At 37.0% G+C, this 24,272-nt stretch overlaps 1 protein-coding gene across 3 annotated transcripts; it reads left to right on the top strand.

Moving 5' to 3' along the window:
• Nucleotides 1–271: 271 nt before the first annotated feature.
• On the top strand, nucleotides 272–23,009 carry LOC142633168 (uncharacterized). 3 transcript variants are annotated; one of them, XM_075807443.1, is made up of 9 exons: nucleotides 272–896; nucleotides 16,128–16,262; nucleotides 16,522–16,660; nucleotides 16,742–16,811; nucleotides 16,970–17,063; nucleotides 18,383–18,596; nucleotides 19,305–19,446; nucleotides 20,775–20,945; nucleotides 22,512–23,009. In XM_075807443.1, exons 2-9 carry the CDS (start codon nucleotides 16,163–16,165, stop codon nucleotides 22,701–22,703), a joined length of 1,122 nt encoding a protein of 373 aa, XP_075663558.1. In that variant the 5' UTR covers nucleotides 272–896; nucleotides 16,128–16,162; the 3' UTR covers nucleotides 22,704–23,009. The 3 variants fall into 3 exon arrangements, with proteins under 3 accessions (XP_075663558.1, XP_075663557.1, XP_075663556.1); XM_075807442.1 differs by lacking the exon at nucleotides 272–896 and having other exon boundaries at nucleotides 13,696–16,262; nucleotides 16,970–17,057; XM_075807441.1 differs by lacking the exon at nucleotides 272–896 and having other exon boundaries at nucleotides 13,696–16,262.
• Nucleotides 23,010–24,272: the final 1,263 nt, after the last annotated feature.

Below are 24,272 nucleotides of genomic sequence, written 5' to 3'. Positions count from 1 at the left end.
AAACTTTTATTAAAATGCCAAATATAGTCATACAAGTAAAGCTAATGCATACGCTAGCGTTGGGGGGGAAAGACAAAAACCACATCCACTATACGTGCAATGTTGTCCCAAAGACAAAAACCACAGATAGCCATATAAGACCAAAAGAAGACAGCCCATTCCCAAACGTTTAAAAGTTAAGATATTTGTCACATCACATTAGGCAAGTGAAAATAAGGAGCGGCTGAAACTTGTCTGCTTCTCCAATGTAATCACGTGGAGGGGCTTTGGGAACACAAATAAAAAAAGAATACAAAATTAAACGAGAGTGGAGACGGACAAATGAAAAGAGAAAGGGGAAAAAGAAGAAAGAAGAAGAAGAAGAAGGAGAAACAGCAGGCGGCAGCAGAAGATTTGGCGTGACCAAAAACAGCAGCAGAAGATGAAGGCATGACCGGCGACTTGTACTTGGTGCAGCCCCTGCCTAGTCGTCTTCTTCTTTTCTGTTTATTATTATTTTTTTCCTACCAATCCTTTGGTGCTAGATCTGAAAAAAGTCTAAAGTGTATGATGGTGTTAGCAGAAAAAAGGACCGTGAGAACCGTGCGGTTTGACCGCGGTTTACACGATTTCATGTTTTTTTTTTTTTTTTTTTTTATAAAAGGTTTTTAAGGTTAAAAGAACCGGAAGGAGGAGAGGTTCGCAGTTAATCCGGTCGAACCGTACGGTCCGATTCGGTCCGAATTTCAAAACTATGCTCAAAAGTCATATGTACACAGTGTCACACTTCAAGTTCAAATTCAACTAATATGACTTACCAAAACCGAAGAGGCCATGATGATGCCCCATGTGATCCTACGGAAGGGACACATTCTTTCAAGATTATTCTCGACAAAAATCTTCGTGACGGCAAGCTTGTAAGAATACTTGCATCTCTTTCCTTTTGAATAAAAAAATGTGATAGTAATTATAACAGGGGCGGAGCTAGAGGGGGCAGTTGCCCTCCTTGGCCTGCCCAAAACATACCCTTAGTTATTATAGCTAATACTTATTAAATACCTCTACCTACTTTTTATTTTTGGGTTTATTAAATGTGACTCTGTTTCTTTGGTCTTGAAACAAAGCACAAGTTCTAAACGAACCATTGAGGAATTTTAAGTCCTCCACTAGCGTGCTTTGCACTGAATTTTTTTAGTTTGTCCCTACTATTATAATTTGAACCTTTTATGAGTCTACATTAACCAAAATAATAAAAATTTACATATATTACACTTAGTATTTATCTAATTACTAATAGTTTCATTCATGACTTGAGTTTTAGATAATTTATGTGAGAAATATGTTAATAGAAAAATACAATATTATGAATAAGCATTTTTTCGAAAAGGTTTTTTTTTTGTTGTTGTATAATTGCATTAAATATCACTTAGTATTTAAATGAATAGTTTTTAATTTTTCAAATTGGTCTAAAATATTATTTATTCACATAATGTGTGTAAGCTTGTGTATTATATATAAATTTTGCTCCCTCTCAACTCAAATCAAATCAAAAGAAGAAAAGATGTGGAAACAACGATCTAGAGCTTTGTGGCTGCATGAAGGTGATAGAAATACTCGTTATTTCCATAGTAGAGCTACTCATAGGTATCGTCGCAACAGAATTGAAGAATTAGAAAATAATATAGGTGAGAGGTGTGTGGATGAGAATGGCATAGCAAATATTTTGGTGGATTTTTACTAAAATTTATTTGCCTCATCCTCTCCCAATCAGATTGAGGAAGCCCTTGAAGCTACTCCACGGGTGGTAACAGAGGAGATGAACCATGTGCTTGTTGCTCCTTTTGAGAGAGCTGAAGTTGATATTTCCTTAAATCAGATGGACCCTCTGAAATCTCCAGGAGATGGGATGCCCCCATTGTTTTTTGAACAATTTTGGCCAGTCATTGGTGATGAAGTGGCTGAAGCTGTTCTCACATGCCTCAACACAAGTTCAATCCCACCTTCAATAAATCGTACGTTCATTACTCTTATCCTAAAGGTTAAAAGAACGGTAAGAGTTTCTGAATATCGCCCAATTGCTCTGTGTAATACTCTTTACAAGCTTATTTCTAAAGTTTTAGCGAATAGGCTTAAGAATTTTTTACCTAGCATTATTTCAGAATGTGTCTTTCAGTCTTGTAAAGCAATCTCTGATAATATTTAGGTTGCATTCGAGACCTTACACCATATTAAAAATCAAAAATCCAAGAAGATGGGTTTTATGGCTATGAAGTTAGATATGAGTAAGGCGTAGGACCGGGTGGAGTGGAGTTTTTTGGGGATGATAATGGAGAAATTGGGATTTTGTGATAGATGGGTGTCTCTTGTTCTTGAGTGTATTACCACGGTATCCTATTCAATTTTGGTTAATGGAGAGCCAAAGGGCGATATTAGGCCATCAAGGGGCTTAAGACAAGGAGATCCTTTGTCTTCATACATTTTTTTTGTTGTGCTCAGAAGGTTTGAATAGGATGTTACAGCAAGCAACCTCCAATGACACTATACGGGGATTTTCTTTATGTAAAAGGGGACCAAAAATCTCATACTTATTTTTTGCAGATGACACCCTTTTATTTTGTAGAGCATCTATGGCAGATTTACAAGTGATCCAGGACATTCTAGCCTTGTATGAAGAAGCATCGAGTCAAAAGCTAAATCGGGAGAAGACAACCATCTTTTTTAGCAAGGTAGTGAAGGAAGACACAAAAGCCTTAATCTTGGATTTTTTACAAGTACCAAAGGCGAAAGAGTATGAAAATTACCTTGGCTTGCCAGCGGTGGTGGGAAGGAAGAGGAAAGCAAGTCTCAATTACATTAAAGAGAGAGTTTTGAGCAAACTTCGAGGGTAGAAAGAGAAGCTATTGTCCAAAGTGGGTAGAGAGATCCTACTCAAAGCAGTGGTGCAAGCAATTCCCATATTGGCAATGAGTTGCTTCAAATTACCGGTGGGTCTTTGTCATGAAGTTGAGGCTTTAATCCGCAAATCCTTTTGGGGGCAAAAGGGTGAGTAGCGAAAAATTTATTGGAAAAAATGGAAGGTTCTTTGTCAGCCAAAATCAGAAGGTGGGCTGGGTTTCAAGGACTTGGAAAAATTCAACGATGCAATGTTGGCAAAACAAGTGAAGGACCAATCCTCTCTTTTTTATCGGGTCTTTAAAGCGAAATACTTTCCTAAGGGGTCCATTTTTGAAGCCTCAGCAGCCAATGGTTCTTATGCTTGGCAGAGTATTCTCAAGGCGAGGAAGGTGATTTCGATGGGCATGAGGTGGAGAATAGGAGATGGGAAGAGTATAGATATATACAGGGACAATTGGCTGCCAAGGAAGGGGTCTGCCAAGGTTGTTTCTCCACATGTACCGGCATTAGAAGGTGCTTAGGTTGTTGCACTCATAGACCCAAGCACCCACACTTGGAACATTAATCTGTTACACCAATATTTTTTGAGCTTTGAGGCAAACCGAATCAAGGCAATACCATTGTGCTGGACAGAGCAGAGAGACCGCCTCATTTGGCCAGACAGCCATAATGGGGAGTATACGGTGAAGGCAAGGTACTAGAAGTTGTGTCAGGAAGCCAATTCTAGCACTGCATCAAGCTCAGACTCATCACACCAATCAGCTTTCTGGAAGCGTATTTGGAAGCTTGACGTTACAAATAAAATCAAAATCTTTCTTTGGAAAGTTTGTTCCAATGCTCTACCCACTAAGGTTAACCTGAAGAAAAGAAAAATTCTTGATGAAGTGAAGTGCAGTGCCTGCCTCTTAGACTAGGAAACAACGCTTCATGCCATTTGAAGTTGTGAGACACTTAACAACATTTGGGCCCCCTGTTTCAGCTGGGTCTGAACAGAGTACCCTTACCTTCAGGACATGCAAGAACTAATTAACTTGGTGGGATAGCGAGCAAAGAGTTTTGAGCTGTTTGGAGTGGTGGCTTGGTTCATTTGGAACCAAAGAAACAAGCTGAGATTGAATGAGAGAGGCTTGTCGAGTGATAAAATTTTTGAAGCAGCTAGAGTGTACCTTTCGGACTTCCAATCAAAATCCCAGAAGACAAAAGTGCAGCAACCTAAGGGAAGTATAAAATGGCGACCACCAAGGGAAGGAATGTACAAAACAAATTATGATGGCGTAGTCTTTGCTGAGTCGGAGGAAGCAGGGATAGGGGTTATAATTAGAGATGTTAAGGGGCTTGTGATTGCTACTTTAGCTGAGAAAATTCCTTATTCGGGTTCTGTGGAGGTACTGGAAGCACTAGCTGCAAGAAGAGCAGCTAGACTTGTAGTGGAATGGGCTTAATTGGTTTTGAATTTGAAGGTGATTTTGAGGTGGTTTGGAGGGCTTTGAGGTCAGAGGATGGGGCTCATTCAGCCATTGGGGAGATTATCAATAACACGTTGTCTATTGTAGGTTCGCTTCGAACTTTTTCTTTCTCTCATACTAGGCGGTAGGGCAATTATGCAACCCATGCTTTAGCCAAGAGAGTAATTGTTTCTTTTCCTTTATTAGTTTGGATGGAGCATGTTCCAACAGACATTAGTCATGTTGTCAATTCTGATTTTCTAGCAGCATAATAATAATAATAATACTCAGTATTGACTCTAAAAAAAAAAAAAAATCCTGGCTCCGCCACTTAATAGGCTAGCTGTTTGTTTTATTCAAATTGTACCATGTATATATGATATTCATCTTGGTATATTTATTTCCAAATTTTGAAAAGCATAGGATTTTGTGTGTGCATATATATTACAATGCTTATATTTCGTTTAGATGCATTATTAATTGAAGATTCTTAATTTGTAGACCATTCCAAGACATTTACAAGTAAATATGGAGAAAAATTATCCAGCTTGACATTTCCTACGCTTCCAAATGGTGCAAAATGGGAGGTAGAGCTGACCAAACAAAATGGTGAGGTTTGGTTACAAAAGGGTCGTCGAGTGTTACTCTCTGAAGCAAGGACACTTAGTTTCAGATATGAGGAAAATTCACATTTTCATGTACTCATATTTGATCTGAGTGCAACAAAATTAGACTATCCTTCAAAAAGCTCCAATGGTCATGAAAAGGATCAGTGTGACGGAGATACTAATGAGAGCGATACTTCTATTCAAGGCGATATTAAACCTCCAGCAAACCCCAGATGAGGTCATTTGCAAGTCGTTCCCGATAACCCTTAGAGGAGCAGTAAGGTTATGGTTCAGTAAGTTGCCTGTAGCATCTATTGCAAACCTTTAACCAGCTGAGCAACTCCTTTGTTTGTCATTTCATTAGGGGCCAACGCCACAAGAGGCCCACCTCCTATTTGTTAATTGTGATACAATATGAAGGGAAAACCTTAAGAGATTATGTGAAATGCTTCAACAAAGTAGTACTGGAAATTGACGAAGCAGATGATCAGGTGATAATGACGACCTTCCAAGCAGGGTTGAATAATCCTGACCTCATCTTCTCTCTAAGGAAGACCCTTCCAACCTCCATGACAGATTTGTGGTTCAAAGCACAAAAGTATATGAATGGAGAAGATGCACTGACTGCAAAAGGACTAATTGGCAAGCGAAAGAAAGAAGAAAGCACCGAGTCCCAAGGCAAGAAGAGGGATCGCAAAGATAATCTTTCAAAAGCCAAGGCCAACAAAAGTGGTTTAGTGATGTCATCAAAGAAAAAGCTGAATTTCACTCATTTGTTGATGCCCGTGGACAAAATCCTTATGCAGATAAAGGACGACTCTACACTGAAATGGCCCAAATCATTGAGCTCATCCTCAAAGCTGAGAGATTCAAAGAATTATTGCCGCTTCCACAAGGATCATGATCATTATACTGAAATGCTGAGATTTGAAAGAAAAGATAGAGTTGATCTAGAGGGGAAAACTCCAAAAGTTTGTTAAAAAAGATTATCAGGGCTGCCAGCAGACAGAAGAGAAGTCGCAAGGAAGAAGATCGGGACAATCCCAAGCAGATCGTGGGAGGAATAAGGTCGATCATCGGAGGACCGGTTGTTGGGGGGATTATTCCTCCAACATGCCTTATTCCATAGACAAGTTAACAGTGTTCATGTCAAACACCCACAATCTGCTTGGGATTGTCCCAATCTTCTTCTAGTCTCCATTGGTTAGTTTAAGTGGGGACTGTGTTTATCCAAAAGGAATCCTTTCATTACAGATTACAACAAAGACTCATCCAACCCATGTGACAAGGGAGCTATACTTTCTAATCGTTGATTGCCCTTCATCTTACAATGTGATTCTTGGATGACCAACCCTTAATCGCCTCAAAGCTGCAACTTCCACATACTGCTTAAAGGTAAAACTCTCGACCCCCTACAGGATTGAAGAAATCTGTGGAGACCAACTTTTAACCAAGGAATATTACTAGGAAGTCCTAGCATCCAGAGAGAATCACACCTGGATGGTAGAGGAGGAACCACCCAAGCCCATGGAAGAGGCAGAAAATATAGAGTTGGTGGAAGGAGACTCTTTCAAAACTACCAACAGTCCTTAAAGGACGAGTTGATGAAGTTTTTGAAAAAAAAAACATGGATGTCTTTGCATGGAGTCAGAAGATATGCCAGGGATTGATGAACAAGTGATAGAACACAATCTTAACGTTGATCCAATGAAGAAGCCCATCCAATAGAAGACACGAGTATTCGCCCTAGAGCGAAACAAAGCAGTTATGAAAGAGGTGGAAAAGCTCTTGGTTGCAGGATTTATTTGAGAGGTTTATTACCTCGAATGGCTTGCCAATGTTGTTATGGTAAGAAAGTCCAACAGAAAGTAGAGAATGTGTGTGGACTTTACAGAACTAAATAATGCATGCCCTAAAGACAGTTTTCCCCTTCCCAGAATTGACCAGCTCATTGACTCAACAGCTGGTCATGAACTGCTAACCTTCATGGATGCTTTTTCAAGTTATAACTAGTTCTTAATGAAGAAGGAAGATCATAAGAAAATTGCATTTGTCACTAGTTAGGACCTATATTATTATAAATTCGTACAATTTGGACTGAAGAACGTGGGTGCCACGTATCAAAGATTGGTAAACCAGATGTTCAGCAAGAAAATAGGCAGGAATATGGAGGTCTATGTAGATGAGATGCTCGTGAAAAGAAAAAAAGCCAGAGTCCACCTTGAGAAGGTATAGGACGAAGCTTAATCTTGCGAAGTGTGTTTTTGGAGTCTTATCTAAAAAATTCCTCGGCTTCATGGTATCTCAGCGAGGAATTGAGGGAAATCTAGGGAAGGTTAGAGCTATACTTGACATGACTTCTCCCAAGATGGTCAAGGAGGTGCAAAGGCTGACAGGACGAGTGGTAGCATTAAACAAGTTCGTCTCAAAGGCCATTAATAAGTGTCTCCCACTTCTTTAAAACTCTTAAGCAAGCTTTCCAATGGACGGACGAGTGTGAGGCAACCTTTCAGAATCTCAAAGAGTACCTGGCCAAGCCTTCACTATTGATCCCGTCAGTGGAAGGAGAAGATCTGTTTTTGTATCTAGCTGTGTCTTAAACAGCCATCGGCTCGGCGTTGATCCATGAAGAATCCAAGGTGCAATGGCCCATGTACTACACGAGTCAGGCTTTTCAGGATGTCGAATCGAAGTACCCACGAATAGAGAAGATGTTCTTCTCATTAATTGTTGCTTCAAGGAAGCTTCACCATACTTCCAAGCCTATACCATCATGGTAATGACGAATCAGCCAATCTGAAAAGCACTGAGCAAACCAAATGCAGCAAGGTGTATGGTCCAATAGGCTGTTGAGCTAAGCTAATTTGATATTGAATACATGCCAAAAACAACAATTAAAGTCCAGGCCTTAGCAGATTTTATTGCTGAATTCACCCTTCCAAACTTAGATTAGGGAGCAGAGTACAGGATGATCAGCATAGATGGTTCATCTGTTGCAAGACTCAGAGGCGTCGGTATCATTATGACATCGAATGAAAATGATGTCTTTAAGTATGGAGTTCAACTCCAATTTCCAGTGACAAACAACGTAGCGGAGTATGAAGCGATCCTTGCTAGCCTAAGAATTGCAAAAGCCTTGGGGATCAAGAATTTGAAATTGAGAATTGATTCTAAGTTGATTTTTGGGCAAATAACCAATGAATATGAAGCGAAGGAAGAAAGCATGAAAAGGTACCTCAAGCTGACGACTCAACTCATTGATGAGTTTGATGATGCCAAGTTCAAGCAAATTCCGCGGGAAAATAACTCAGCAACTGATGGGGTCACCAAATTGGTGTCAATTGAAGATGCCTTAGTGATGACAGAGTTGTTGATGGAAGTTCGAAAAATTCCTAGTATAGATGGATTGCAAACCTTCATACAACCAGGTACTTGGATGGACCCAATCCCTTCTTACATCAAGGACGGCCAACTCCCATCTAACTTGTTAAAGGCAAAGAAGGTTAGAGTCAAGGCAGCCAAATTCACTGTTGTGAACAATTAACTTTACAAAAGAGGATTTAAACTGCCTTATCTAAAGTGCCTAACTTCTGAAGAAGCAATGTATGTGTTGCAAGAAATCTATGAGAGTGTATGTGGTAACCATTCAGGACCTCGATCCTTGGTGGAAAAGACAGTCTAGGAAAGCTATTTTTGGCCAACTATGCAAAAAGACGCAATTGAACTCGTCAAAAAATGCAATAAGTGTCAACGGTTCGGAAATGTGCAGAACATTCCTAGAGAACTACTGACAAGCATCTCCTTACCTTGGACATTATCCACATGGGATATTGACATCATTGGTCCACTCCCTCGAGGAAAGAAAAAGGTTAAGTTCCTGCTCATCGCTATTGATTACTTCACCAAATGGGTTGAAGTAGAACCATTAGCAGTAATCACTGGAGGCAAGATACAAAGTTTCGTCTGGAAGAATATTGTTTGCAAGTTTGGAATCCCAAAGACGATCATCTCTGATAATGGTCGACAATTTGATAACCGAAAATTTAGGGAATTTTGTGCAAAGATGGCAATAAAAAACCACTATTCATCACCTGGGCACCTACAGGCTAACAGGTAGACAGAGGTAACAAATAGTACTTTGCTTAAACTCATCAAAGCACGACTTGAGGGGACAAAGGGTGCCTGGTCAGAAGAGTAACTAGGGGTACTATGGGCTTATCAGACAACTGCAAGAATAACAACTGGAGAAACGCCATTCAAGTTGGCTTTTGGTATAGAAGCAGTTATTCTTGTTGAAGTGAGGGTGTCTAGCCTTGAATGATCTCATTAGATGAAGGTTCAAACAATGATGAGTTGAGACTCAACTTAGATTATTTTATTTACCTAAAGTTAGAGACGAGGCAGCCCTAAGAATGGCTCAATATCAACAGAAGATGACAAAGTACCACAATCAGAGGGTAAAGCTTAGAAGGTTCAATCCCAATGATATGGTACTGCGAAAAGTCTCACAAGCCATTAGGGACCCAGCTTAGGGGAAGCTAGACCCTACTTGGGAAGGTACATATAAGGTCGTCCGTTACTCAAAAAGAGGAAGTTATTACCTGAAAGACCTCAATGGTAATCCACTACAATGTCCCTGGAATGTGGAGCACTTCAAGAAGTACTATCAGTAAGAAGTACTTGGATTAATAAGCTCCATCAATAGGAGTACCTCGCCTAACGATGCATTAAATAAGCGAGATTTAACATTTTTTCCTTTAAGCATTTTTTCCTTTCAAGTATTTTGGTCAAGTTATTTTCAGTAATCTCCTTGTAATACCCTTATAAATAAGGGTGCATGAAATAATAAGGCTCCATAAGCCATCTCTTTTTCAATAAGTTCGACAAAGCCTCAAGGTTAAGACTATAGACGAGAATGAGCTACAAAAAGAAGATGACCATAAATATGGTAAAAACTCAAATGATGAGTTTAAATCATAAGCATGGTAAAAACTCAAATGACGAATTTAAATCATAAACATGATAAAAACTCAAATGACCAGTTTAAATCATAAGCATGGTGGAAACTCCAATGACGAGTTTAAACCATAAACATGGTAAAACCTCTAACAAAGAGCTCAAACCATAAACATATTAAGAACTCAAAATGTTAAGAACTACAGGAGGCATCCAAAATATTCATTGTTTCTAAAGTTAAATCCTCAAAACAGAAGGAACTATTGTCTTTGAGTTAAAGCCTCAAAACACGAGGCAACCAAAGTCTTAAAAAAAAAAAAAAAGGTTATTAATAAATAATAAAAAATAATCCTTCAGGGAGTAGCAACAACCTCCTCAATGTGGCCCTCGTCCATGTGAGCCTCGTCCACAACTCCACCTGTGGCAGTACCATCTCCTTCAGCAGCATTAGCAACACCTTCATCTTCCTTCTCTTTAGTCTCGTCGGCAAGGATCTCAGTGTCAATGGCTTCAAAATCAAGATTTGCAAAGTCCGCTTCCTAGCAATGATGCTTCATCATCCACCTATGTAGAAGCTTGAAGCCCTTGAAGTACTGGATGAATTCAAGATCAAAGAAGCAATCAGACTCAAGAAATTTAGAGATCACCTTCTCACGTTCTTTGTCTGTCTTCGGAAGGGCAGCTTGAACTTCCCCGTCTTTTTGAATGACGAGCTTCTTCTCCACCTTTAGCTCGTCCTTGAGTTCCTTCACCTTTTCCTTAGCCTTTGTCGCTTGGTCCATTGCCTCGATCAAATCCTTCCTCAACCTTGAGCTCTCAGCTTCAATAAGTCGACCTTGGAATTGGCCACCACTACCTTCTCTTCACTACTCAAATAGTCAGTCGTCAAATGTAGGGACTCTCTAAGAACTTGAAGATGAAAGAAGAGTCAAAACTTTTAAACTAGTGTAAAAACTTAATGAGAAATAAAAGTTGCTGAGTAAACTACCTACACCAGTTTGTGAATCTGACGATTGACTAGTTCGTGAGAAGGGATGGACGAAAGGCCTCCAAGCTCGTCATCAGTAATAACATTATGAGCTCGTCCAAAGGCTGTGGCTGGATATTCCCAGACACTCTTGCCAACATTACCCTTCCCTTTGAAATGAGTGGTTGGAGGTGTGAAGGTCATCATCTCGAGGGAAGGTGTGGGAGAAGATGGGGTACCAAAAAGAGACAAGGGGGCAGGAGTTTCGTCTTTTCCTTTGTCTAGCTTTTGCTACTTCGATCCAGGAGTAAGCAGGGACAAAGGCTCTTTTTCAAGCTCTTCACACGGGCATATTTATCTTTGCTATACCTAGTAGCCATAAAACACAAAGTTAGAAAGCTGAGCGCTTATAAATAAAAGGGAAACAAAAGAGAAGGTAAGTTAAACATACTTTTCTCCTCCCGAGCAATCTTCTTTAAAACAAATGCAGACGGTTTAGGTCCAAGGCAACAGTTGTATAAATGACGAGGGTTTACCAAGTCGTCAAAATCGTCATCGTGAGGTTTAACTCAAGAGTCGCTTGAACCCATCCTTGATAACGGTCTTCCAATATAGGACGATCAGAAACTACAAAACAAGTTGAAAAAGAAGAGTAAAAAAATGATATGTTAAAACAGTTGGTCTAACGAAAAGGTAGAGAAACGTACCAAGAAAGGGAATTTCTCATTTCCGTAGCAACCACGGGACCTCACCCCACAGGTCATTAGTCATGGTTTTCCATCTAAATCCAAAAACAAAAAAATATTGTGACTTCCAATTTCAAAAGGAAGTAGGAAAACTATGGACGATCCTAGACTCCCTACTCCAAGGTAAAAGTTCAAAATACCCGTAGTGTGTAGAAGGTTTCAAACAATATAAATGGAGGATTTCATTTAGGGTTATCATGTCCACATCATGGGCGGATACCTAAACTGACATACAACCAATAATCGTCCTCCAAGCATTAGGGACGAGCTGTTTAGGTGCAATATTGAGAATAGAAAGGAGTTGCATGATGAAAGGATGAATAGGAAAATGAAGGTCACACGAAAAAGTAGCCTCCTAAAAACTCACCTCATCATGGGGCAAAGGAGCAGGTTTTTTCATTTGGATGAGGTAATCTTGTGATGAACCCTCCAGGGAATTGAAACCTTTTTCTTATAGATTTCAGGTGTCTCTGCCCCCAAAGAGTAAGATTCTGAAAGAGCATGGAAAGGGATTGAGGATGAAGAAGAGGAGGGTTTTGAAGACAACGAGGGTTTCGATACTACCATTTCAAATCTTTATCCATAGACTCACTACTTGAAGACAGACTAGTTTCAAGCTCGCTAGACCTAACATCGGTGTCCCTATACTTTGTGGCAGTCATCTCTAAGTGATAAGCAATCAATGACGAATCAGGGGGTAAAGAGTGGTCAAAACGGGTGTAAAAGCTGAAGGATAAAACTGGTTTTGTATCTGATACAAAACACATAGCGGAAGCAACAAACAAAGATCTATTTCATTCATGATTGATAACGTGCACTACGTAAATTTCAGAATTTAAGAACAAGATAGCGTACTTTGGTGTGGAGAAATTCAAAACCAAAGATTGAAGTACTCGGAAATACTTTTAATCTTCACTCCAATTCCACTTTACGCCCAAGATGTGTGGTTTCTCAATCAGTTTTCAAAGGGAGAATGAAAGTGTGTGTCTCACACTCACATACACACCGTTTCTTATTTCACTAATAAAAATTCTGTATGTTTCTCCCTTTATAAGTAATTGATTATCTAATTGGACTGGCCCATTGGGCCTTTCCAATTGGGCTTTAGTGTGTGGCTTGGAATGGGACCAAAAGGGACCAATAAGACACTAGCTCCAATGGGCCTTGGGCTTTTCTGTCAACTCTTGACAAGTCCAAAGTTACCATTAATTATATTTAATACCACTATATAAATATAATTGCACTCTAGGCCTTATTAATAAATTATATCCCAAGACTTTATTATGCATGCAACCCCTTCATTAAATATTCGTAGTAATCCAAAGTCATGAATATAGATTGCCACTTTGAAGATTACTACATCTTAATCCTTGAGTGCCCGGTTTAATCCTTTATGTTATTCATCATATATTTATGAAATCCAATTTCATAAATATATACTTTAGTAACTCCTTACTAAAGTGGTTGGGCCCAACACTCTAAATAACTAAACCCATTAAACTTATCTCAAGGGAATATTTTGTATCTCCGTTAAGAGACTATGAATTCCATCTTGAGAATATATGTTTCATCAACACTAAATGCGGATGCCCAACATACTGAGGTTTTGACCGTAACTAATAGATCTCACTCCTGATATATCAAAGCAACCTACATCTCATGATCAGGTCCATTATTCTCTCAGGATTTAGAATTGATGTAAATAGAAGTCATGAGATTTATTATTCATTTGACAGTCGTTAGGAGAATAATAAATCTCACAGCGGTCTAGTTCAATATGTCTTAACTCTTAAAACATATCAACATACCAACTAAAAGTCTCCACTTCCATGATCAAGACAAATCATCTTAGTTGATATGTTATAGTCTTCGCAGATGAAACGCCCAATTTCATTACCGACTACGAACTAAACTTCTGAGTTTACAAAGAACTTGTGATTTATATCTTCTGTAACTTTTCACATAAATCACATACAATGCATCTCATGGAATATGATAATGTCTTAGTTCATTTATAGATAGTCTCATATAATTAAACAATTTAATTATTAAATACATGCCAATAAATTGGGTTTTAGGGCATAAACCCCAACAAAAGCCCCATTATCTCGAGGCAAAAACAAACCTACTTGAGGACGATGCCCACCAAAAAACTCTAGAAACACCCTTAGTCTAGCGAAGAAGAATGAAATAGAAGGAGCTTCCTGCCTAATGAAAGAAAAATTAACCATTAATGGAGTTTTGAAGAAAAGGAGTCTTACCATACTGAATGTGTAGGAGCTCTCTCTTTTTTTTTTTTTTTGAAAAGTTTCAGACTTCAAATACAGCATACAATAAAGAAGAAGGAGAATATAAGGAGTTATTGCTAAAAAAGGGAAGCAAAATCAATGTGTGGGAAACACAAGGAAAGCACACACGTGCGACCAACACAAGAGGGAAACTTGGCAGTCACCTGACAAGAATATCGCCCTACAATAAATGTGATGGGACGAGAATCTCAGGGCATGATTAAACTGACCCGCCAAAAAAGACTTTCCATATTCCTTCGCTTGTCCAGATGAAGGACGACAAAGGAATAAAGGGGGCAATTGATGAGTAGCACATAAATGGTCATCCTTACTTGCAAACCGTCCATAATAATGATGAGTAAGAGTATGGACGAGTGTGAGTGCATTTATTCCAGACAGCATTCAATGACTAAGTGATAATTGAGCACATAAACGTTGCTACGATCCAATAGTGTGCATTTAAAGATCCATTATGAATAGCAAAAAGCTGGGATTAAGTGGTCATCATTGAGTCATAAATTCTCTAGCTGTGGTATAACGTTATATAGAGCATTTACTCACACAGAGGCTATATAAAGCTAGGAAAGACATGTAGATGATTCAGATTGAACACACACACAAAATTGCTCCACAAATTACTTACTACCAAAGAGTTTAAGCTACTTTAAGCATCGGAGGGTCCTTGGCAGGCCCCAAATCAGTGTCATTTTCTCCTTCGTGTTTTCTCTTACGCAGGATCTCAGGTCGTCCATCGTACTGATGAGTAACATACTGACGAGGCGAAATCTTGCTTCATCAACCTACATTGTAAAAAATAAAGGACTAAGATTGTATTTAGTGCATAAGTTGCACTAGACATGTTAGAATGCAGATACATATCCAATTTTGGATAGATGTTTGTATCCTAATGTGTCTAGTGCGCTAATGCACTTGACACAAGTTGTGTCCAAAACTAAAAAAATGGTTTAACATCACATAGTGGGCCGGTTATTGAAGTACATTCAAATAGGTTATTAAACTACTTTCAAATAGTGTGAAAATAATAATATTTTACATAAAATATAAAACATAATCATTATTTGTCCACATAAGTGATTCTGACGTTGATAGTGACTATAAGAATTAAGAGCATACAAGTAATTTTAGCATGCCTATGTTCAGAGGCTTTTTTATTTAAGATGAAAATTTTAAATTGTAGCGGCAATTTGTTGTAGTTAATGTCTAAAATGTGTATTTTTTTTTTTAAGAAACAAACATACACACACAAGAGAGGGGGAAAAAGATTCTAACACAAAGGTATATTACAAACTTTATTCAAAAGTCATGATAACTTTTAAAGGAGTGTGGAGCAAGTATAAAACGTGTGTCGTAATTTTAGGCCATATACTGAACCTTACTATAAAGACAAGTCAGAATCTCCTGCCATATCCCAAAATGCATACAATATATATATATGGGAAATGTTAATGTTGTGCTTGTTAAGATTTCCCTATATGGGTCACACTTAATAAAAAAGATAGAAAGTTATTTAAAAGGTTGATAAAAAGGATTAAAAAAAACTACTAAAAAATTGTCAAAAATGACAAAAAACTGCAAAAAGTTGCAAAAAAGTTGTTAATGGGACCCAATGGTGCCGACTAACACAACCCTTTATATATATATATATTTATTTATTTATTTTTGCTAAACTTGAACTCTATATATTTATTTTTATTGGAAATAAAAAAAATATATGTAGCCTATATTAAACATAGATATATAAAGGTGTTTGGTACATGCACTTAAAAATTGAAAACATATGTTTAAAAATATATGTAAAAATACGAATAAGTGAAAAAATATGTGAAAATACGTATAATATTGTTTAAAAACTAAAAATAGTTGGATGAGTGGTGTATCCGGGCATAGTTGTCCAAATTACCTCATGTCTGACAAGGACAGGCTACTTTGTCTGATGGGATGAATGAGTGATGAGAGATGCCATGTCATGATTAATCCTTCTCGTGAGACAACAGTCGACTCCATCTTAATTTGCTTACCTTTTCTTTCCCATCAAACCCAAATGGCCTTTTCTGTCATGTTTCGAAGAGTCATCACTAAGAGTAAGACCCAGTCCCAGCATTCTTTGAGGCTCTTGAGTAATAGAGTCTTCATCCAAAATACTATCATTTCCAACACCAACAACAACAGTATTGTGGAAAATGGCGGTAGTGTTAATTCACATCATTGTTATTCTTCTCAAGCAAGCTCAGTTGGTGGAGTGGGACTGCCTTCATACATGCGTGGAGCCGTGTTTTGGGAACCCAATAAGCCACTCATCATCGAAGAGTTTCACATGCCTCGTCCAAAGTCCGGAGAAATTCTCATCAAAACAAAGGGTATGTTTCTATTTTTGTTAGAGTTTCATTTTAGTTTTTTTAAGTTGAGCTTTTTCCTACTGACAAAATGCATGTTGCAACTGAATTGATCGTGCTTGTTTTTTCATAACAATAAAGTCTAATGACAATCTACAACCTCAACAAATTGGTGAAATTTGTGGATGCTTCTGTCCTCTCAGGCTGTGAATATCAATTAATTGCTTGTTTATATATGATTATTCTAAATGAATGACATTTGATATTGTATCTCTCAATGTAGCCTGTGGAGTGTGCCACTCTGATCTCCATCTTATGAAAGGTGATTTTTCATCATATATCAGTCCTTGTGTTGTGGGGCATGAGATAACTGGTGAAGTTGTTGAACATGGGCCATTCACAGACAGCAAAATAGTAAAAAGGTTCAGTTTTATAAATGTGAAGCCATTTCTAATTGTTTATAAGCAACATGGATTATTTATTACACCTTCTTGACTCTTCAGATACCCAATTGGATCTCACGTTGTTGGGGCTTTCATCATGCCTTGCGGTAATTGTTTCTTCTGTTCCAAGGTAATATCACTTTGAGATGCTACACTTTACCTTGTCCAATTCTTTACTATTGTCTTTAATGCTGTCAGGACTACTTTGATAAATGCTGTAATAATTAGCTTCATCTTCGAAGAAAGATTATGTAACACAAAATTGATTTTTTTTGTAATTGGGTGAAGGGTGAAGACGAATTATGCGAAGATTTCTCTGCTTATAACCGGGCAAAAGGAACTCTTTTTGATGGAGAAACTAGGCTGTTCCTCCGCGGTAGTGGTAATTATGCTTTCAATGTCTTAGTTTTTCTGTTTATGGAGAATAATATTCTAAATTAAAGTTGCTCATTCTTCTTTGGTATGTTTGATTCTTAATTTTTTTTGTCTGAGATCTATGCAATGTTTAGTACATATCAGCTTTATAAATGTACTGTTCAATTTCTAGATATCATAATGAAGTGAACCCCATGTTCAGTTTTTAGGAATATTAATGTGAATTGTTTTGCTTCACTATGGTGACTCTAAATCAAAATCATATATACTTTTCCAGGATAAGATTCAGTCTTTCATTTGGGATTACTAGAGAATCTTTCTCCCTCATAGTGTTTATATATGCACATACATGATTGATCTGTTGGCTTGGATCTTCAACAGTGCAGCATTTGGCTTCTTTTGTATATGTAGATAGTACATAGAACTCTAGGGGAATTTGGTTAGTTAAAGACAGTTTGGGTAAGCTTCTACAATGTTTTGTGCCTTTAGAAGTGGTAACTATTACTATAATTTTGAAATTAGTGTGGTTTACTATAAGATGATAATCAATCATCAGTTTGTCCAAGAACTGGATGCTAACGTTAGAATTCTGGCCATCATTCCCTCAAGCAAAGGAGAATACAGTGATATTTCCGGTTCAATATCTTAGGGGAGAAAAAAAAGATATTGCTACATCATTTCAATTATACATGGAACTTATGTCCATCTTCATTGCAAGTTGTGTGTGTGCTCTAGTTCCTATCTTTCATTTGTTGCACTCTTTTGCAACCTTTATTAAAATATCTTTCCCTTCCTTTTTCTGTGTGTCTTTGTTAAGTTCTTTCAATGGTATGATCATGTTCTATAGAAAAGAATGCTCTGTTTATGGATATGTTATAGTTCGTAATTTGTTCACCTGTGCTTTTTTGCATTCTTTCTCAAAATATCTTGTCCATCATCTTCCTTTAAGTCTCAGTTCTGTTTTTTCAAATCATTTCTACAAAAAGAAAGTACTGTTTCAACATATTGGTTACAAGCTTGAAGGGCCAAGTGCAATATGACTAAATTATGTGAGGTCAAGAAAGCAGGTATTTATTTCTGCCTGGTTAGAATAGATAATTATTATTCACAGAAGGAATTGCTTTTCTAAAGTTGAATGTTTCCTGGCTATGCATGTTAGTTATTTACGTTCATTTTCTTTCCTTTTTCTTTTCTCTATGATGTTTTAGTTTTTCATATTAGTCAAAGTATTCTTCTGATAGATCTATCTATCTTGAATTTTATTATTAAATTTTCTGTGTAATGCTCATAAAATACATAATCTAAAATAAATTTTCTACTGTGCAGGAAAACAAATATTCATGTATTGTATGGGAGGCCTTGCTGAATACTGTGTTGTGCCAGCACATGCCTTGTCTATTTTGCCCAACTCGTTGCCATACACAGAGTCTGCAATTCTAGGATGTGCAGTTTTTACTGCTTATGGTGCTATGGCCCACGCAGCTGAGGTGCGCCCTGGGGATTCTGTTGCTGTGATTGGAATTGGAGGTGTTGGATCAAGGTGAACAACTGAAGTTGTATACTTTATTTACTTTTTTCTGGGTTGATAATTGTATCTTTAATTGCTTATCAGTACCTTAAATAACGTTTGACTGGCCAGTTCAAAATTTAGTAACCATATACTTTTTTTTCCCTTTCAATTTAAAATTGTGAAGTGACTAAATTAATTAAACAAAGTTCCATATACTAAGGTTTAGAAAGTTATAGAAGTCTTCAAATGGAAATAATAAATGCTTCCACTATATATATACATATTAGGAAGCATTCTATTGCAATAGAATTGTACATGACAATATTAACCAATAGAGAACTGGTTGTGTGACTTGACACTCTTTTGAAATAAAAACCTCATAATATATGGTAGTGACAGATAGTAGAGATACCATGGTAATAATATATTCTAGAAGGGTCTAGAATAGGAACACCTCACCAATGGTATCTCAATAGAAACATTCAGTTCTCTTTCTTTCTAACACTGGCATAAAAATAGTAGTTTCCAGAAAGAAGAAAAAATGGTGGTAATTGATAAGAAGGAATCTATTGTAGAGTTTGGTGGTATTTTGAGTCTTGTCTTCCTTCATTGGGTCCAAATTTCATCCCTACACTTTATAAAAGTTGGCCTTCATAACCATTAAATACTTGTGGAAGTTTGTGATCCAATTTCATTGGGGTCTTTTTAACATTACTATAACTAGATCACCTGCTCCAGTTGTTTGCAGATAGCAAGAGCTTTTGGTGCCTCTGATATTATTGCTGTGGATGTTCAGGATGAGAAACTGCAGAAAGCCAAGCAATTTGGAGCCACTCACACAATAAATGCAATTCAAGAAGATGCTATTGAAAAGATAAGAGTATGTGCTATATCTTTTTCTTCAACCTTTTAGTGAGGTATAAAGTTCCATACTACTTGCTCATGGATTACTCTTGTTTATGATTTCAACTTTTGTAATGGATGCACTATTTCTATGACTTTTTGGGGGTCTCCTTAGTGTTTCATGTAAAGTTTCCATTAAACTGGCCATTGGAACAATATTATCTTCACTTTAGTTGCTTTTCTTTTGATGAAGTCTTAACTTTTTCAAGCTTAGTTGATACTTGTTTCTACAATGTGTCCACTAAAGTTGTCCAATAACCACCATCAAAATACTATGCAAGCAACCATATATGCTTTGGAATTTGCTCTACATGGAATTTCTTCACTTTTATTTGATGCTTCACTCGTGATTGGTGAGAGCCATGAACTTAGCTTTGTATTTTCCTTCTTTTAATTCTGCCGCTTTTAAGGCCTCTTTTTTACGCTTTCTGTTTGATTGTTTTACAAGGTTTCTTGTAATTCTTTAGTTGATCATTTAAGTCTTTGGCTGTATAGGAAGCTCTTCATTTAGAGCTTTCCTTTGTTTAATAAAATTGTTACTTATTGTTGGGATTTTGCTTTTTTTGTGCAAGTTAACCATTATCACCTTGAGGAGTCTCTTTGTGAGGGCTTCATATGATATGTTGGGACATCACTTAACCCAAAAGTTTTAGTTAATGAGTTTCGACTCAACAATTTAATAACCAATCACTCTTATAATTCTTATCCAATTTTGATACATTTTTCTACTTAGTGGGAGCCACTAATGATAGTGGCATCAAACAATTGCCCACATTAGTAAATTGAGGAGTCTGTTTGTGAGGACTTCATATAACATTTTGGGACACCACTTAACCCAGAAACTATAGACAATGAGTTGGGCCCAACAATATTATGTTAACTATTCTCTCTTATCATCATTACTTCATGTGGGACTTTACAATTTACTAAGCCACACTACTCACATGTGAATATTCCAACACTTAAAAAAATGACAAGTTGTGATGGTGTTAATGTATAAGGGACATAAAAAATAATGCAGAGTCATGCCAGGACACATCGAACTTCAGATATTTACCTTTGGCATCTCTATATTGTATTTCATAAAAAAAATATTCTACATTTCAACACAATAACTTTTATTGTGATTTTTTTTATGTCAAAACTATATTGCTAGAATTGTCTTGTCCTGGGTACTCTGACCTTTTACAAGTTCATAACATTAGCATCAAACATTTTTAAATTGATTACATCAAATGGATGCGCACTGTATTCCTTTTAATTTATGAACCAACCTCTAACATGTTATTCATATGTTTTGGACAGGAAATAACAGGGGGAGTGGGTGTAGACATTGCTGTGGAAGCCTTGGGAAAACCACAGACATTTTTCCAGTGTACACAAAGTGTGAGAGATGGGGGAAAAGCTGTAATGGTTGGACTTACACAAACTGGTGCTATGGGCGAGGTGGATGTAAACCTTCTTGTTCATAGAAAGGTGCGTACTCTGCAGTCAATGGATTTTAAGGTTGTATTCATGTCATTTTCAGTTATAACCATAAATAATTTTTCAAAGGACTATCGATTTCTACCTGCTCAAATCATATTCAGTGCATCAGTTCTCTTAATTTTTTTTCCTCTTTTTTTTTGAGAATGGTCCAACCTGGAAAAAGGTTATGATGAGAAAAACTTTTACAGAGGGTTAGACAACCCACGAAACAGTTTTTAGCTCAATGAACATTGGTACTCGAATGTAACAACCAGAAGCTGCACAAGTTTTAAGTAGTGGAAAAACTATTAGAGTAAATTATGTAGCAACCAGTAAATAAAGTTATAAAGGTAGTAACCTACTATTAATCATTCTTACTGCATGTCTAATGTTGTACTTCTGTATTCTTTATAATGTGTTACAAAGTGCAGTCCTTGCAGTACTTAAGTTTCTACTCTTCCTTTTCTCCACCTTCAAAACATTGTATTGGGTTCTTACTTTTGTTCTGTCTACTCATCATGGTATCATTCTTTCCCCTCAATAAAACAAGTTAGTCTCAGCTGATAGAAGTGTTACTTTCACTATAATTTGATGTTTATGTCTCAGATTGCCACTCATCAATGACTTTCAAGAATTCTGTACAATATAGTGAAACAAGATCAGCTTGATAATCTACATTTTCAGCCTTGTCATTTGTCATAGTAGCCTTGTCAGGTCCTGATCAAAACCCTTTTCTGTTGACCAGTTGAGCCTGCAAATTCCCCAACTTTGCACAGCTTGCTTTTTAACAGGTGGGAGGCTTAGAGTTGAACATGTTGCTTCTTTCAAAAGACTTTTTGTCTAAAAATTAGTCATTAAAAACTACTAAATTTAATTTATTGGTTGCAATCAATTTGTCCATGTTGGGATGGATCCCTATATTTCGCCTATAATTTCAAATATATTCTCAACGTCTTCCAAGATTTCTTTCTGAATCCTACTTTCTTTTCTTCTTATTCTCATTCTATGTTAAATCTGGGTATCCTTTTGCTGCTCTTTTCTCAACCCATGGTCAGTGTGGACAGTACAACAAAAGTATAAGAAAAAGTAAAAATCTAGGCATCATGACTGAAGAAAAAAGCACCATTATCATGTAAAGATTGAGGTGTTTTCTCAGTGACCAAATAAGCTTCAAAAAATACATAAATAAAATAACTTTTTGTTCTTTTTATTGTTGTGTTTCATATAAAATAGTATTAAAGGCATTATTTTCCTTTGCATTTGAAATCTCTAAAAGTTGGCTTCAATCTCCATAGGTAAACTTTTAGATCTCTCTCTCTCACTTTTGCTCACTTAAATCCTGGAAGCAACTGACATTGAACATGAGTGAGACACGTATTCAAATTCCATTGTACCGAGCTGAGGTCAAACAAAGGATAGAGAGTTTGGCCAGCTCACCTATATCACTATATGTATGTACTAAGAATATTTTTTTGTAACAATTTACACTGTCCTGTGCTTGCTGAGCATGGTTTTGGATTGTTATGCATTCCAACTCCAACATGTAGTTTTTCTTGTGATAATCTTATGGAACAGATCAAAGTCATTGGCTCCTATGGAGCAAAGCCAAGGCAAGATCTACCCAAGTTGGTTAGACTGGCAGAAACTGGTGTCCTCAATATCTCTGATGCAGTTTCTAGAATATACAAATTTGAGGAGGCAGTCCAAGCATTCCATGAGCTTGACCAGGGAAGTATTGTTGGTCGAGCTGTGATTGAGATAAGTTAGTTCAGTTGTTCCAAACAACAGTTGATTGTGGCGGCTACCTACAGGGTAATAGAGTCAGAAACCTGTCTTGCATAAATGACTTCACTGGGAATGTATTAATCAAGTAATAACTGGCTGTGACTTTCATTTGCTGTATTTTTTTATTCCCTATTTTCTTTTTCATTCTGTTTCCCCTCACCCTCCTTTTTTCTTAACCTTCACTTTCCTTGTAATATGAGTTAAAAAACTTGGGGATGTGCTACGATTTTTGTGCTGTTTTTAAGAACATGGAAAAGGGTTACATTTGACTTAATTTTGTCAACAATATGTAAATTTTGTCCCCAGGTATAACAATTATGTACTGTCTGATACTTGGGACTTCACACGGTAGAGAATGCTACCCACACGAGTTATATGAGACTCCATATCTAAGCAGGAAAGAACTGTGAAGTCCTGCATATATTATGTGGGTAGCACTCTCTAAACTTTTTGAGTCCATGTCTTGAACAAGCGATGCAATGTCCATTCCATAGATTCATTAGTTTAATTTAAAAAATGAAATAGAAATCAATATATCATACTAGCCTCTGAGCACGCGCTCAGAGGCTCTTCTATTTTTGGGGTAAAAGTTAATTTAAAACATTCATCATAATTTGGGATTATTATATTTTTTAATTACAAAAAAATTTAGGGATGTAATGAATAAATTATTTCATAAAAAATGCAAAACACTCATCACACCACTATGTATTTCTGTGATTAAAAAATGTAGTAATTTCAAATTATAATGGATGCTAATTATTAACACCTTTACAAAAAAAAAAAAAAAAATCAAATCAAACCACACGCATACAGAAAAACGTAAACCAAAAGGAAATAATTATTTGTTCTACCAAAAAAGATAATAATAATTATTCTTTACAAAGGTAATAGTTTATCCCAAAAAAACCACCAAAATAATAAGTATTTAGAATGTAAGAACTATGAACAACCTCAATGAAACATAAAGAAAAAAGAAAAATAAAGTACCGAATATATAATAGGCGAAACTACACTGTTGGTCCTTGAAGTTTATCTTATGAGTGCAATTGGTCTCTCAAATTTCAAATGTGCGTTATTGGTCCCTTAAGTTTTAAAAATGAATAGTATTAGTCCTTCTGTTAGATGCCGTTAGTAATATTACTTAGGTGGCTAACGGAAAAATGATTAGTCATGTTTTTAATGACATGGCATTTTCTTAATAAAAAAATTAACAAAAAAGATCATACACGTAAGAAACAAACTGACCCTGTCAAAACCCCGTTCAGCCATTCCCCATCTGATTTTGAGATGCACGAGAGAGAGAAGGTGGCCTAGTCCTAGATGCCATTGCGATGCCGCCTCCCTCCACTGAAAATGGTGGCCTACTGCCTCACGCTTCCTCCAAGCAACAGCCACGGCCACGGTGGCCTCCTCCTTCACGCCGCTTGCACAACCTTGCCGGTCCTTCCTCCTTATATCTCTAGCCAACCCATCTTAGTTATTACGTTTTTTCCTCTCTGCAACCCAGTTAAGCGCAATATGTATGGCCATGTGTGAATTTTTTGATTC

The sequence above is a fragment of the Castanea sativa genome, chromosome 4 (genome assembly GCF_040712315.1).
Source record: "Castanea sativa cultivar Marrone di Chiusa Pesio chromosome 4, ASM4071231v1".
Lineage (NCBI taxonomy): Eukaryota > Viridiplantae > Streptophyta > Magnoliopsida > Fagales > Fagaceae > Castanea > Castanea sativa.
Note: the sequence above shows the minus strand (reverse complement) of the source record. Positions and strands in the feature narration are given on the sequence as shown.

What these genes read in the sequence shown, in the direction of transcription:
- LOC142633168 (XM_075807441.1), top strand. Translation starts at nt 15,848, where the DNA reads ATGAGTGATGAGAGATGCCATGTCATGATTAATCCTTCTCGTGAGACA. An exon ending in AATTCTCATCAAAACAAAGG is followed by an intron (nt 16,263 to 16,521) that starts GTATGTTTCTAT and finishes CTCTCAATGTAG; the next exon opens with CCTGTGGAGTGTGCCACTCT. An exon ending in GACAGCAAAATAGTAAAAAG is followed by an intron (nt 16,661 to 16,741) that starts GTTCAGTTTTAT and finishes TTGACTCTTCAG; the next exon opens with ATACCCAATTGGATCTCACG.